We start from the raw sequence: 16,071 nt of genomic DNA, 5'->3' as shown, positions 1-16,071 counted from the left end.
TGTGTGTATACTCCTGTGGCAGGTAGAATGGCCTCATGGCCACCGCTAACAGCTCAATGTCTCTGTTACACAGCTTCCTTTTGGTAGTGCAATGTCCTGGCTTACACCATCTCATGCAGATGAAAATTGTCCAGTGCCACAGTCGAGTTGAGTTAAGTCAGCCAGGCCTCTATGAACAGCAGGACGCTGCTCGTCCTGTACTCCAGGTGGTGCCGCTTGAGCGCCGCAAGCTCATCCATCTTATTCAGGAGAGATCTCGTGTTTCCCATGATGACGGAGCGGAGAGTGGGTTTGAAGCATCTCGCCTTTTCCCCTTGTTTTCTAGCGCGGCATCCACGTCAGCTCTTTACCAGCAGCTCAGCGGGGATTTATTGTCTGTCCCTGGGAAGAGCTCTGCGCGAGCATCTGCTCCGCGGTGTAAACAATTCGCACTCTGGGCCCACCGTAGCTTTTTAAACAGCATTTGTACTGTGAAAAAAAGCTATATACAAGTTGTGTACAGTTACAGTATATACACTAATATACTTAACGAAAACAAGAGAAAATAAGTATTAAAAGGGAGCGAAGAGAACAGGAGCTGTTGTAAACATCTGCCAGCTCGTCTGGCGTCGGAAGTAAAGGATACACATAAATATATTTGATTTCATAATACTGTATATATTTTTTTTATATTTTTTCTTTAATACTGAGAAATATTAGCCAAAGCTATTCTCCATGATACATTTGTGTTTTAGTAATGTAACTCACCTACTATTATGTAATATAAAGTATCTATTTAATGTAATACTGTATATAGGGAAGTTACACATTATTTACTTCTATTATTTACTGTCAAAGGATACTAATTTCATTGTCGCGCTGAGTCAGCATCTCCCTTAACCTGGTCACTTCTCCTGCATTGTGTTGGGCACTTTGCAGTCCTTCTTTCTGCACTGCAGTGGCTGCTGAATAATGTCCATCCCTGTGCCGCTTTCCTTCTTCTTGTTTGGCTAGAACCATTCTCTGTGCATAAACAATGTACATCAATGATTGAAAATCAGCGTGACGACAGAAGAGCAGAGAATTAAGCGTGAAAGAGCAAGCCCAGCGAACAAATAAGGAAAACAAATGTAATTCAAAGCAGATCCAGTTCTCAACAGAATCACTGGAGTGTGACTGGACTGATGCTCAGAGCGATGTAAACCTTACAGGGGATCATTTGTAGATCATAACAATCGCTAAGAGACAGACACAATTAGGATCGGGAAATGATTGTGATGACTGCTCTAACTCCAACCAAACCAGAGTACAGTAACAGTATGAGTACTGGAGTGGTTTCCCTGCATTCATTCCGTTTGTTTGTTACAGTAGTTGCATGACAATCTGTCTACAGTACTAATGATTTAATTACAGATCTTCTTTATTTAAACTTTTAATATACTGCACTAGGGCTGCACTCTGCTATTGTTTGTCATTATTAATAAACCCATTCATAAACAAAACATGTATTGGTCTATAAAGAGGAAGAAAACAAGATACTGTACTGTACACTGCTGCCCTATAGTGTCTCAAATCCATTTCTTAAAAAGGGCTTGCTTACCCCAACCAAGTCATACTTTTGAGTTGTCCTTTACAGTAAATCCTGAAGGTTTGTTGACTGTACCATGTTAACATTACACCTTGTAGCTAATTAAACAGGCAAATAATATCACCTCTATTCAAGTTACTAATTCAGGCAGGCAGAATACATTTCATCTCCTTTTACTTTACAGTATTCTTTCAATAATAGGATGAAGATATAGGGCAGCGTTCCGCATAAGCATACTGGTACTCACACTAATGGTTGTACTGTACTGTATATACAGTAGGCACTAGTAACAGCATGTTAATTTGTTCCGGTGTAGAGCGATGTAATAAACTAAAATAAAACTGCTTCGACAATGATCAACAATGATTATTAATAATTTAAAAAGGCTGACCTATTAGAGTAGAGCAGAGGGGGCTGTTTATAAACAAATACTGGTCAGCTGATCACTACTGAACTGGGAGAAAGTGGAAATGTGCACATATTGTACATGGAACATAGATTGTACATAGAAATAATACATTGGCATGTGGATAGTAAATATATTACCTTCAGCAAAAAGAAACAATACTGGATTTTCCTCATGTCTGGTCCCAATGACAGTCTTATTTCTGGATCAGGGTCACTGAGAAAGGCTTTGATCAGCTCTTCCAACCTAAACACAGACTCTATATTACAATCTTCATTCAGCAGGATTTAAGATTAAGTTAAGATCTATAGTTGAAAAGTACTTCCAGTGTGTACTGTACATGTATGTGACCAAATGTGAGTCTGGTCAAAGAGAACAACTTACTTAAACATGTCTTCCATATCCCCTGGGCAAGACTGTTAATAAACTATGGTATAATTAGATGATACCCAAACATTGGTTCTTCAAGCTCTGTATCTGTACATCTTGATGCTGCACTGCACTAGATTAAACTAAAAAAAATCTGGAGGTGACATACTTCTGGATCTCCTCTACTGCAAGTTGGTCTTCTTTCTGCTCTCCTGTCACCAAGGTCAGCTCTTCTTTCAGCAACTGGTTCTCCCTTTTCAGACGTGCTATTATCTGAAACACACATGGGGGGTGCGCATACACACGTTACAGACACACAGTATAAAAGTGCTCACATAAGCAAATGTAGACAGACACAATTTTGCTGCTGCCAAACGATGAGGCAATCTCTCCAAAAAATGATCTTGTGGCTTATCTTTCTGATGCATTTGAGGACTAACTTAAGTGTTTACACGTGTTTGCTGTTAGTAACTGCTCCCCATGTCTGGTTGCTGCATATATATGTAAAACTTGGAATATTGCACCAACCCAGACACAAATTCTAACAAGCATAGAAAGGAGCTTTGTAAGGAATAGCATTATTAATATAAGATTTATTTTATTGGTAGTTATTTTCGGATGAAAAATTACACTGAATAATGAGACCTTGACTTTGGCTATAAACAGCCTAATCATACCACTGACAAATACATTTTATAACTTTGATGGTTTCATAAGATACAAACAACAGCTGTTAAGAGCAATGTTTTGGTCCACAACTAGAGCTTGACTGCTAGCTTGATATCACAGTAGCAATTGTCTTTAGTTTAGTTGACATTAGATTTGCATGGAGGCAGGTTTGACACAAAGTTGCTAGTAAGCCAAAGGTCAGAGAAAACTTAATTAAGAGTAAAGGTCAAATGTTGTGCTTAACCTAACAAAAACTGTTACTAGTAGCTGAAACCAGTCATATCCAGACTGTCAACTTGAGATGCTTAAAAAAAAACCTTCAGTGTGATCAATAGTGCCACTCCTCGTATCTCTTTTTTGGAACTCATGGTCTGATGAAACTGTTCCAGCTGCATCCTCCATAGCTGATCGCTAGCTGTCGGTCAGCAAAATCATGTCTATTCAGTCTATTTCAGTATGCCAAGCCTATATTGGTGCCACAGCACCACAGCAGAGTTCCACACAGTACACTGGTTACATACTGTAGCCTAAGTCAGTTTTTATTCAATTATGTTAGCATATCAGGTCAGGCAAGTAAGAAAAGGCAAGCTAAAGTACTACAGTACATGTCTGCGTGACAAAATCCACTTGGTGTGGCATTCAGCCTTTGCGTCGTGTAATTGAAAAATTTTACCTTAGTGCTATTTCTTATCCAACACAGTCGTCATGTGCTGGTTAGGTGCAATACTGAACATTATTACACAAACAAATAATCTCTTGTGCCCTGACGTACATCACGTCTAAACATCTGATGTTCCATTTGACTGACTAATAATTTATGATGTATGTTTGTCTTTTACACCCGGACTCTGGCTCCTTCCTATCTGACTCCCCACCAGACCCAAGGCTGGTAAAGCCAATGCATCTTGTCTTGGAAGCTCGGTGTTCCTTCCTTTGGATAACAAGACATAAAGATGCAGAAGTGAGAAAGCAAACATTCTCACTTACAGCGAGATAAAGTGGCACAAAGCCAGAGAAAGGGGTTAAAAGGCAGAAGCAACTTGAGGATCGTGGGCTCTTTGCATCACACCTTTGTGGTGTGTGCACTGATCTCCCCAGCTGGTTTTTAGGTTGTTGATGTGCACGATCAACATCCATGCTTTTTATTTGCTTTCCACATTATTATTATTTTCTCTATTATTTCAATAAATCGCACAAAGGGACAACTCTCTCTCATCTGCCTTTATTGCAAAATTTCCACCACAGTCGCTAGGGACGCTCCTGTGTTTTTTGAGTGGATCATCGCCTAAGTTCATTTCCTGCCTTTCCTCTTAAATGAGGTAATGATATTTACCTGTTTTCCATCCATCCATTTTCATCCGCTTATCCGGGGCCGGGTTGCGGGGGCAGCAGTCTAAGCAGAGAGTTCCAGACTTCCCTCTCCCCGGACACTTCCTCCAGCTCTTCCGGTGGGACCCCAAGACGTTCCCAGGCCAGCCGAGAGACGTATTCTCTCCAGCGAGTCCTAGGTCTTCCTCGGGGCCTCCTACCGGTGGGACATGCCCGGAACACCTCCCCAGGGAGGCGTCCAGGAGGCATCCGAACTAGATGCCCGAGCCACCTCAACTGGCTCCTCTCGATGTGGAGGAGCAGCGACTCTACTCCGAGCTCCTCCCGGGTGACAGAGCTCCTCACCTTATCTCTAAGGGAGCGCTCAGCCACCCTGCGGAGGAAGCTCATTTCAGCCGCTTGTATCCGTGACCTTGCCCTTTCGGTCATGACCCAAAGCTCATGACCATAGGTGAGGGTAGGAACGTAGATTGACCGGTAAATTGAGAGCTTTGCCTTTCGGCTCAGCTCCCTCTTCACCACGACGGACCGATACACCGACCGCATTACTGCAGCCGCCGCACCGATCCGTCTATCAAACTCACGCTCCTTCTTTCCCTCACTCGTGAACAAGACCGCAAGATACTTAAACTCCTCCACTTGAGGCAGGAACTCTTCTCCAACCTGGAGAGAGCAAACCACCTTTTTCCGGTCGAGAACCATGGCCTCAGATTTGCAGGAACTGATTCTCATCCCAGCCGCTTCAGACTCAGCTGCAAACAGCACCAGCGCACGCTGGAGGTCCTGGCCTGATGAAGCCAACAGGACAACATCATCTGCAAAAAGCAGAGATGCTATCCTGTGGTCCCCAAACCAGACCCCCTCCGGCCCCTGGCTGCGCCTAGAAATTCTGTCCATAAAAATAATGAACAGAACCGGTGACAAAGGGCAGCCCTGCCGAAGTCCAACATGCACCGGGAACAGGTCTGACTTATTGCTGGCAATGCGAACCAAGCTCCTGCTCCGGTTGTACAGAGACCGAACAGCCCTTAGCAAAGGGCCCTGGACTCCTTACTCCCGGAGCACCCCCCACAGGATGTCACGAGGGACGCGGTCGAATGCCTTCTCCAGATCCACAAAGCACATGTAGACTGGTTGGGCAAACTCCCACAAACCCTCAAGCACCCTGCTGAGGGTATAAAGCTGGTCCAGCGTTCCACGACCAGGACGAAAACCACATTGTTCCTCCTGTATCCGAGGTTCGACTATCGGCCGAATCCTCCTCTCCAGTTCCCTGGCATAGACTTTCCCAGGGAGGCTGAGAAGTGTGATCCCCCTATAGTTGGAACACACTCTCCTGTCCCCCTGTTTGTGAAGAGGGACAACCACCCCGGTTGTCCAGTCCAGAGGAACTGTCCCCCTCGTCCACGCGATGTTGCAGAGGGGTGTCACCCAAGACAGCCCCACAACATCCAGAGACTTGAGGTACTCAGGACGGATCTCATCCACCCCCGCTGCTCTGCCACCGAGGAGCTTACTGACTACCTCAGTGACCTCAGCCTGGGTGATGGGGGAGTCCGCCTCTGAGTCCCCTGCCTCTGCTTCCTCAGCGGAAGGCATATCGAAGGGGTTGAGGAGATCCTCAAAGTACTCCTTCCACCGTCCAATAACATCCCCAGTTGAGGTCAACAGCTCCACACCTCCACTGAAAACAGAGTTGGTAAAGAACCGGTTCCCCCTCCTGAGGCGCCGGACGGTTTGCCAGAATCTCTTTGAGGCCGAGCGATAGTCCTCCTCCATGGCCTCCCCGAACTCCTCCCAAGCCCGAGTTTTTGCCTCCGCAACGGCACGGGCTGCAGCACGCTTGGCCTGCCAGTACCCATCAGCTGCCTCAGGAGTCCTACAGGTCAACCATACCTGGTAGGACTCCTTCTTCAGCTTGATGGCGTCCCTTACCTCCGACGTCCACCACCGGGTTTGGGGATTACCACCACGACAGGCACCAGAGACCCTGCGTCCACAGCTACGAACGGCCGCGTTGACGATGGAGACGGAGAACATGGTCCACTCGGACTCTATGTCTCCCACCTCCCTCGGAATCTGGTCGAAGCTCTCCCGGAGGTGTGAGTTAAAGGTCCGTCTGACAGAGGGTTCAGCCAGGCGTTCCCAACAGACCCTCACAATACGTTTGGGCCTGCCAAGTCGTTCCAGCCTCCTTCTCTACCAGCGGATCCTACTCACCACCAGGTGGTGATTAGTTGACAGCTCAGCCCCTCTCTTCACCCGAGTGTCCAAAACATATGGCCGAAGGTCAGGTGAAACGACTACAAAGTCTATCATCGACCTCCGGCCTAGGGTGTCCTGGTGCCATGTGCACCGATGGACACCCTTATGTTCGAACATGGTGTTTGTTATGGCCAAACTGTGCCTAGCACAGAAGTCCAATAACATAACACCATTCGGGTTCAGATCAGGGAGGCCGTTCCTCCCAATCACGCCTCTCCAGGTATCACTGTCGTTACCTACGTGGGCATTGAAATCTCCCAGAAGAACGATGGGGTCCCCAGTTGGAGCGCTTTCCAACACTCCCTCCAGGGACCCCAAGAAGGCCGGGTACTCCACACTGCCATTTGGCCCGTAAGCACAAATGACGGTGAGTGACCTATCCCCCACCCGAAGGTGCAGGGAAGCGACCCTCTCGTCCACCGAGGAAAACTCCAACACATGGCGACTAAGCTGGGGAGCTATGAGCAAGCCCACACCAGCCCGCCGCCTCTCACCGCAAGCAACTCCAGAGTAGAAAAGGGTCCAGCCCCTCTCAAGGAGTTGGGTTCCAGAGCCCAGGCTGTGTGTGGAGGTGAGCCCGACTATTTCTAGCTGGTACCGCTCGACCTCCTGCACAAGCTCAGGCTCCTTTCCCCCCCGTGACGTGACATTCCATGTCCCAATAGCCAGATTGGTTATCCAGGGATTGGGTCGCCTAGGCTCCCACCTTCGACTGCTGCCCAATCCACTCTGCACCGGCCCCCTACGGTTCCTCCTGCGGATGGTGGGTCCACTTGAGGACGGCCCCACGTCGCTCTTTTGGGCTGTGCCCGGCCGGGCCCCGTGGGAATATTCCCACGGGGCCCGGCCACCAGGCGCTCGCATACGAGCCCCAACCCCGGGCCTGGCTCCAGGGTGGGGCCCCGGCTGCGCCATACCGGGCGACGTCTCTGGCCTTGGTGGTTTGTCCTTCATAGGGGGGTTGTGAACCGCTCTTAGTCTGGCCCGTCGCCCAGGACCTGTTTGCCTTGGGAGACCCTACCAGGGGCATTTAGCCCCCGACAACATAGCTCCCGGGGTCATTCGGGCACACAAACTCCTCCACCACGGTAAGGCGGCGGTTCAGGGAGGAGTTTTACCTGTTTTGTAGTATTTAAGTCATGGCCTTTGTTTCACCCGTTGCTGGTGTGTTAAACCGTAAGACACGGTTGTAAGTTTGGAAGCTACTTAAAGAAGCTACTTATAGAGAGCAGGGTTTGGATGGAGATGAGTTTTGGTTTCCTTTGATGTTTTTGTCACCTGTGAAGGTTTGTGGTTGTCATCTGTGTTTAGGTTGGTTGCCCGGAGCGTATTTAGTTTTGACCTATAGAATTGTGTAGAATTTATGTTGCCCATTAGGAACGGAGCTTTTATTAACATAGTAGTGTTTGTTTTTTCTTTGTGATTTTTAATTTGCACGTTTTTGTGTTGGATGTTCGTATTTATCTACTTCCGTCTCTCGAGGAGTGCAGACGTGTTTTCTCTCTGCTCCCACTCTGCTTTTGCTTGCAGTGTCCTTGTCTTGTCTTTTTCTGAGCACCCTGATCTGCTATTCTGGAATAACATTTTTGAACATGGAGCTAATCAACTGGTCACTCAGCGCATTGGACAAAATGTTTTCACAAAGGAAAGAATCTCCGGGAGAACCACTATGCCCCTTGGGGACTTTTGCCTCCGGCTATGTGCAGGACGCGTGGGATTCCTGGTGCCCCGTGTGTCTGGAGCCTCTGTCCATCGAGGATGCAGAGGATCTATTCATATTTTGGACTTTGATAACAGGGCTACTAATGATTGGCTTTGGTGGTGCCCTGCTTTATCGGAAGATTGGAAAGATTGGAAAATCTGCGGCCGGCTCATTGGCGTGTCCACCGGCCGTGGAGCTACAAACGCCGATGGGGGCCATGGTTACTCGGCTGACGGAATTACACCAGAGGTTGGCCCGGATTGAAGGACTGATCAGTACCACTTTAGCCCGTTCGGATGCCAGGATTACAGGACTGACTAGTAAGATCTCAGCCCGTACGGAGGAAGACAAGGGACTGAGGGATAACATCTGCAGACAGACTGAACACTTGGTTACAATGGTGACAGCCCTGTCTGACAGGCTTGAGAAGATGTCACGGGTGACCCATGGTCCCACAAGAGGCGAAGAAGCCCTGAGTTCTGACCGATTAGAGTATTGAGCTAGACAAATTAGTCATGGATTGTTAAAATGTATTAGAATTGCTCTGTCCCTTCTCCCTCACCCCTCCCTTCCCGGGTCCAATCTAGCTCACCAGCTGTGCTTCTATCTATTCTCTTCCCCTGTTGTGACTCCCTTCAAGGACAACTGTTGGACTGACATGTAAACATCTTAGTCGGGCTCGGTCATACTTCTATAAACAACACTTCACTATACTGATGCAGATACCCCCCACCTTACAGTCTCACTGTCTGCTCTCTGACCTTATCTATCTGTCCTGATGAACCCAAGAAAAAATTCCAGCAAGGTTTCCACTTGTACTGTGTGCCACTGTATGTGCGTGTGTTTTATTGTTTGTACTGCAATTGCTTCCACTGTCGGACTAGCGCCGGTCAAGCTGGCTGCTGATGGGAATTTCCCTGCTGTGGGACTAATAAAGGTCTATCTATTTATTATGTTTGTATTTAATAAATCATTTTATGTTAAACTGTCTTCTCCCCCTTCTCCCCTTTCCCTTTTCCCCTGCGACTTGGCCCACGGATGCAGCCAGGTGAACGTAAAGGTTTACTTTTAAACCCAGTGTTGTAGGTAGCGCGACAAGCCGTGTACAAGTGTGCACGTAGGCCGTAGCGCCGTATCCCTCCTCCAAGCTCCGTTAGAGCTATAGTTCCCTGCTCAGCACGGGCGTTATTGTCCTTCCTCCGCCTCCACTGCATCTCCTCTCCTGGCCCCATTTCCCTGTCAAACCCCGCCGGTTCGGAACCGTACGGGGGGAGGTTGTAAAACTTAGAAACATTAACCTGCCCTGTTGAAAACACAGCAACATAGAAGTATCATAGTATAAACACGGTTCACGGTTATGTACAGTATTTCATACAATAGAGCTATTTAGCTGTTGTATGCAGCAACAGGAAAACAGGAACGCTGCTTTGCACCACTGTACATCACCACAAAGAGTACAAACCTGGCTCTGTCATAACTCAAAATACTGTGAGTATGTAAGATGTTGATGCAAGATGTTGTGTGTCTTAAAGTGAAAGCAAAACCAGACTTGCATCAAGATATTTTGGACCAGCGGAGGAATAAAGTACTAGGTTGATGACACCACTGCAACCTAAAGTGCTACAATTGTTCAGTATGCTATGAACAGTACTAAAAGAAATGCAACAATAGTAAAAAGGAGAAGGTTTATCCTCTGAAAGCTGCACTAAGAGCTTTATCTTCCAAATGGAAGATAAAGCTAAAGATAAAGATAAACCATATACTGTATGATGCGGTGCCTATGGCTAACTTCCTAATGATCACAAGTCACACACACTAATTATTTTTTCCTGTCTAGAGGACTGTTGTTGTGACTGGACCAGCTGGTAAGTGTTTTACGAATTGAATTTTGAACCCTATAGGCTAAAGTGCAGGATCATTAAGGCAACATGCATTCACAAAGCAAACACTGACCAAAAGACTGTGAAAAGCAAACTCCAGGTTTCAACCCAATTATGTCAGCCAGCGCGACCAAAGCACAGTGTGACTTCAGACAAAGAACGACAGAAAGGGGAGAACCAGAATAACTGACTCATTCTAAAAACGTTTGTTCAGGCTTTTGGCTTCTTCCCTATAGTGAACCAGAAAATGAGATGGACAGACAGAGAAATAGATGCAACCACCAAAATGAGAAACAGACTAAAAAGCCTTAAGCAGAGACAAGCAGTGTGCCCATGGATTTTGGCTTGACTGGAGCTGTAACTTTGCCTTACCAGACTGGGAGCGGGCAGACACTGTCACAATTACTGGGCTGGCCGCAGACTCTCTTAAAAATACCTCTGTGGTGTTGCAAGTGGCCAGCCAAGACTTAGTAGCAGTTAATTCTAATCAATGTGTGTGGAGGACCTGATATAAATATGATCCTTCACTTACTACAGTATCGGGCCAACAAACTAATACCAGGGCTTCTGGTGGATACATTGTGACAAGGAGTCTAAAGGGAGGCCACTTGGCTGAACTACAAAATATGTGGTTTGTGTACAGTAATATTAAATAGAAAAAGGGTAAACAAAATGTATTTAAAAAATATTCACAATCTTCTTCCCATAAATGTAAAAGGAAACTAAATGCCTAGTTAAAATTTTTAATTTTAGACTGTGTCCAGGGATGAAAAATGCTTGTCAGCCCAGGCTCTCTGTGGCTGCACATGTGCAGTTTGTAGTCATAAATTGATTGATGCATAAACACATGCCATTTAACAGCCAGATGATTACTTAAGAGGCTTTGGGGTATTGGGATAAAATATGCTATAATAGAATTGGAGGTGTCGCACTGTGCCACAAAATAGTGGAACAAGTTTGTGGTTAAGTATAATGCATTAAAAGGACCAAAGGAGCACGAAGAGAGGACAGTGCTGTTTACTATCTAACAAAAGCTTTCTAATGAATTCCCATTATACAGAAAAAAAACTACCACAAACATATGAACAAATGCTAAAAAGCAAAAAAACTCAAAAACATGGCAACACAAAACAACAACATGATTGAGGGGTATAGTATATACAGTATACACTGAGGACAGAAGGGAAGGCACAGGTGAATGTGATGTATGTATGTGTATAAATGATGATGAATAACTAATCTGGTGTAAGGAAACTTAAAGAGAACCTTCTGGCATATGATGAGTGAATACATTGGATTTTCTTTACAATTAATTTGCTGCAGATTAAATTATACTTCTGTTGTGTGATTGTGTGGCCAAGCTACAGAATTGGCAGTGACTGCTACGTGTCAGCTTTTTCTTACCAGAGTAGGATCCACTTCTTCATTCAGTACTGCCTCGTTTTTAATTAGAGCCACACGTTGAGCAAAGCGACACGTTGAGATGGACTCCTGATGAAAACAGATATTAAAAATCTCTTCATACCTTTTTTGTGCCTGTTAATTGTTAATAATAAAGATTATTACTATTAGTAAGAGAGGTAGCTACAGTATACCAAGGAGAATCAACAGTGTTTCATTTTGAAACTTTGAATATCCTGAACATGACACTGAGCTACAGTACTCATCCTTACATCAATGTTTCTCTTGTCAACTGCTATAGTGGCAATCATACTGGTCATGCAGTTGCCACCGAGGCTGTCCCGCAGCACAGATGTCAACGTGGAATTTCTGAAAGGAACATGGAAGCGATTCTTCTCGGATAAGGCAATGATCACCTAAAGGAAAGAGTAATAAAAAATACCTGTCATGTAAGTTACGTAAGAATGATAGTCCTGATTGCAACACAGTAATAGCTGAAAAATGAAATGAACTTAGAGTAGTTCATAAGAAAGCTAGTGATTTTCACCTACACCATATCAGTAAAACACATTTAATTTTATATTAGACACATTTCTCATGTTAAACTGTTGAACAAGGTGATTACCTGTTCTAAGTAGTGAAGAGAGAGGTTGATGTATTTGGCCTCAGTGAGAAGGTGCCCATTCAGTCTAGTTTTGCTGACTCTATCTGATCCAGCCAGATCCACCAGGTGGAGCTTGGAGCGCCGCAAGATGGCTGAACCCGGGTCACGTCTGCATATGTGCAAAGTGAAAATACAGTGGGAACGTGTGGAGGCCTGGTTCATGGGAGTCTGGAGGTGGCAGAACAAAAAGATTTTAAACGCTGTGCCTTTTGTGTTCATCTACTAAAAACCCATTTTTATTCTCTTTTCTTCTTCTTTTTGTTTGCTCCTGCTGTTTTGAAGATTAAACACTAACCATGTGTAACTGATGACCAGTAAACACACTGTGGACAATCTCAAAAACCTGAGGTTGAATTTTTGATGGCCAATAAAATAGAGTTGAGGCCAGGAGGAGACAGGAATAAAGAATGAGTCATTTGCACCAACAAAAAGTTGGTGTTCTTTTGGTTAGTCTCTAGTTTGTTTGGTTCTTTGAGAAAACAACCCCAGAAAATGTTTGTACAGTAGTGTGTTGTGTGAATGAACAGTAGTAGTAGTAGACCTAACAGTACTCCGTACTTTTTATATAGTTTAGATATAATGGACCTTTATATATAAACTGGTTTTTGGCAGGCTGTATATAAAGTAAACTGGCAAGAAGCTTTGAGCCTGATCAGTTGATTTCACACATGGCAGTTTCAAAAATACTCAGAGCTGCCCTAGATAAGGAAGCTGTTATCTTATCGGAGTGTTATTGTTTTTTTTGTTTAATAGCTTTATCAAGATTGAACGCCAGCTCTGGCTTGATAAAGCTTTTTAACTACAGTATGGTACAATTAAAAAATGAGGACAATACAACCTCACCAGAGTAATTTCCTTTACTCTACTATACAAAGAACAAAACAGATGCAGTTTCCATATCCCTACATGCGAAGTGAAGAAATGAGGACACAAAGAAATGACCAGATGACATTAAATGTTTTCCCATGAGGCTCCTCGAAATGTCATAGTTTAGAGGGTGTATTTCTTTCTCCATCTAGTTGCCAACTCTCAAAGTACCTGAGCTGACATTCTGCTTGGAGAAGCATGAATTCATGTGTCATTTTTTAGCCGCATGGGTGGGAGCAAGAGAAGAAAGAAAGCATTGCAAATAATCTTACGAGGAGCAAAGACTTCTGGGGTGATTTTGGCAGCAATACACTGACTAGGATGGTTCTTTGTTTACTTTGAGCTCTTGAATTCTTGAATTCTTTTTGTGACTCAGAGAAGAGAAGTTCACAAACGTCAGTGTGAATGTCTCTAATGAGTCGTTGCTGAACTGCATTATCTTGACCACTTGATAAACAGACTATTATAACATCCAAAAATGTTTTAACTGAAACATTCCCAGCTTTTCATGTTTTCTAGCAGTGAATGGTGCCTTTTTTGGTAATAGGTTACAGTATCTTCTGTGGGGTAAACATTTGGTAAAAACATTTACAGTACTCACAAACTACACATGCTACATGTATATTGGTAGAAAATTAGTTACATGAACTGCACATAGAATATTGGAGAATTACAGTTTGTTTACCATAACCATTTCTGGTTTCCTGCCACATCAAAAGCAGGCTGGGGAACAGTCTTTAATTTAAATGTGATCTTAAAGCTCACTTTTACTTTCTGGGTTTTGTTTACCGGATTAAACAAGGTGAGATCAGCCTCAACTCATCAGTGTGAGGAGTCTGTGTGAAAGCTTGGTTTCACTAGAAAAAACATGCTACATGGCTGGTGCATTAAATAAAAGGATGCAAAATTACACGTGTTTAGTGTAAAGGTGTGAAAGCCTTTGTTATATATAATATAATATAATATTGTGTTATAATATTTCTTACTTCTGCAATCATACGATTGGTGTCACCCAAGAAAAGTAGATTCAGAGCCTCCTCCTCATTTGCCGACTGCTGCATTGACAGATTCCGGAGATGAATGTTCTGATCAGAGTCCTCCATGATAATTACTTTTCTGCAAAACCCAACCCCAAAAAGTACAGTCAGGACCATAAATATTTGGACAGAGACACATTTCTTCTAATTTTGTTTCTGTACATTATATATATATATTATATATGACTACATGGGAAATAAACATAAGAAATTAATGCAAAGAAATTCTTTAGCCCAAACATGCACAAGCAGGCCAGCATGGATTGTGACCAAGTTTGACATGTGCTTTGTGATTTATCAGGGGGCCCATAACATGATAACAGACAGAACTTACTTAAACAAATAAATGATGATTGGTTCTTGCTCGTATAAGAACTCCTTTACTTCAACATATGGGTTTGTTATGACTCTACTGTCAGACCCTTCAACATGAGCCCTGCTTTAAAAGATTTGAATATAGTACAGCATATTTAAACGTGACAGAAACAGATACAATTCCAAGATTAGCAATTTGTTCAGTATTTAGCAGGGTTAATGCTAAATGCAGGATGATAAAAAGAGAAAAAAAACAAGAAAATAATCTTAAACAGAAGGAAAATGCAGCAGGCCAACAGTCAAAGAGTAATTTGTCAGTGCCACAGCTTCTCTTTAAATCAGCAAGTGTGGCCACATGATGGTTAACATCAGGCACTGTCTATTTCCAGAGACTGTGATTTATGGCAATCTAAACCTTGAGCTGGATCTTCTGAAAAAGGAGAGATGAAACTACTGTAAGACAGATCTGGTACAAGGAAATAAGGGACAAACACCAAAATGATGTCCAAAAACAACGCTGTGCCTGGAAGTCAAAAGTATAGTTTGTAATGAATAAGTCCCAAGTATGACAAAAATAGGCAAAAAAAATACAGATTAAGACAGATGGAATTTATAATTATAAAACGAGATGGACAGAATAAACAAATAAAACAGATTGAACAATGAGAAACCGAGACAGTCAAAGAGAGAGAAAAGACATAAATAAAAGACATATTTTTTCTCATTGACCCTTTCTGCTCAGAGTCTGCCACCAGGTTGACCACATACATTGCTGTCTCAAGAGCTGACTATGTCAGTTGGCGGTGGTAAATATTACAGACTCCACATTTCTCCTAGTCAGGCCAAACTTAAAAACAGCCACTTAGGAAAAAGGCCAAGATGAACCAAAAAATCTTTACAGGAATGATGGACTTCTGATAGTTGTTCTTAAAATAAAATATCACCCACTACATGTTTTCAAAATAACTAGAATAACTTTGTTATCTGTAACTTTGGAATGTCCAAGCAATCAAGTGTCTGTGACATCAATGTTGTACAAAAATTAAGAACACTAACGGTAGGTCTTCTAGTCGAGAAGCTTCATGTCGGGAATCCAGAAGATCATATCCTGTCTCATTGTAGATCTCCAGGTAGGAAATATGTATGGTGTAAACCATACTACTGTCCTGTGAAGCAAAACATGCAGTATGTAAAATTGTGCTGGCTTCTGACATTGGCAGCTTTGCAACACAGGAAAACAAATGAGGGTGGTTGGAATTAATTTGTGTAGTCTGGCTTTGACACAGAGCAACAGTGATGTTATGGTGTGCTAACCTGGCTGAAACGTTCATACAGGTAGGACAGTGTGCGTGGAATAATGCCTCGATCGCTATAATGCTCAGCGCCTCCTGTGATGGTAAAAGTCTTTCCACTGCCTGTCTGCCCATAGGCAAATATGGTTCCATTATAGCCAGCCAAAACACTGCAAAAAAAGGAGATTTAATTAATAGTTTTGCTAAAACCAGATATTTTGTTCACCATTCAGTTCAATTGAGCAGTCAGTCTATGACAATTCCAACAATTGTGGAGGCGCTTTTAATTGATTGTTTTTTTGTTTGGT

The 16,071-nt window shown here is 43.7% G+C and overlaps 1 protein-coding gene and 1 long non-coding RNA gene across 7 annotated transcripts in view; one reads left to right on the top strand and one right to left on the bottom strand.

Moving 5' to 3' along the window:
• kif6 (kinesin family member 6) overlaps positions 1-16,071 on the bottom strand; it is a 40,200-nt gene that overhangs the window by 18,231 nt on the left and 5,898 nt on the right. For all 6 annotated transcript variants that reach the window (XR_005897190.2, XR_005897189.2, XM_029138433.1 and 3 more), the window contains exons 5-14: positions 15,786-15,933; positions 15,528-15,637; positions 14,491-14,592; positions 14,106-14,235; positions 12,214-12,420; positions 11,861-12,004; positions 11,592-11,678; positions 2,512-2,615; positions 2,114-2,219; positions 843-1,002 (exon numbers count right to left, since the gene is read on the bottom strand). Coding sequence is in view for 4 of the 6 variants with exons in the window: in XM_029138433.1 (XP_028994266.1) it covers positions 843-1,002; positions 2,114-2,219; positions 2,512-2,615; positions 11,592-11,678; positions 11,861-12,004; positions 12,214-12,420; positions 14,106-14,235; positions 14,491-14,592; positions 15,528-15,637; positions 15,786-15,933 (1,298 nt within the window). In the remaining 2 variants the exon portion in view is untranslated. The remainder of the gene's footprint in view (positions 1-842; positions 1,003-2,113; positions 2,220-2,511; positions 2,616-11,591; positions 11,679-11,860; positions 12,005-12,213; positions 12,421-14,105; positions 14,236-14,490; positions 14,593-15,527; positions 15,638-15,785; positions 15,934-16,071) is intronic.
• Positions 1-16,071, top strand: part of LOC114848163 (uncharacterized) — a 53,772-nt gene that overhangs the window by 35,759 nt on the left and 1,942 nt on the right. The window lies entirely within an intron of this gene.

This window comes from Betta splendens, chromosome 22, assembly GCF_900634795.4.
Source record: "Betta splendens chromosome 22, fBetSpl5.4, whole genome shotgun sequence".
Taxonomy (NCBI): domain Eukaryota; kingdom Metazoa; phylum Chordata; class Actinopteri; order Anabantiformes; family Osphronemidae; genus Betta; species Betta splendens.
This window is presented reverse-complemented; position numbering and strand designations above follow the sequence as displayed.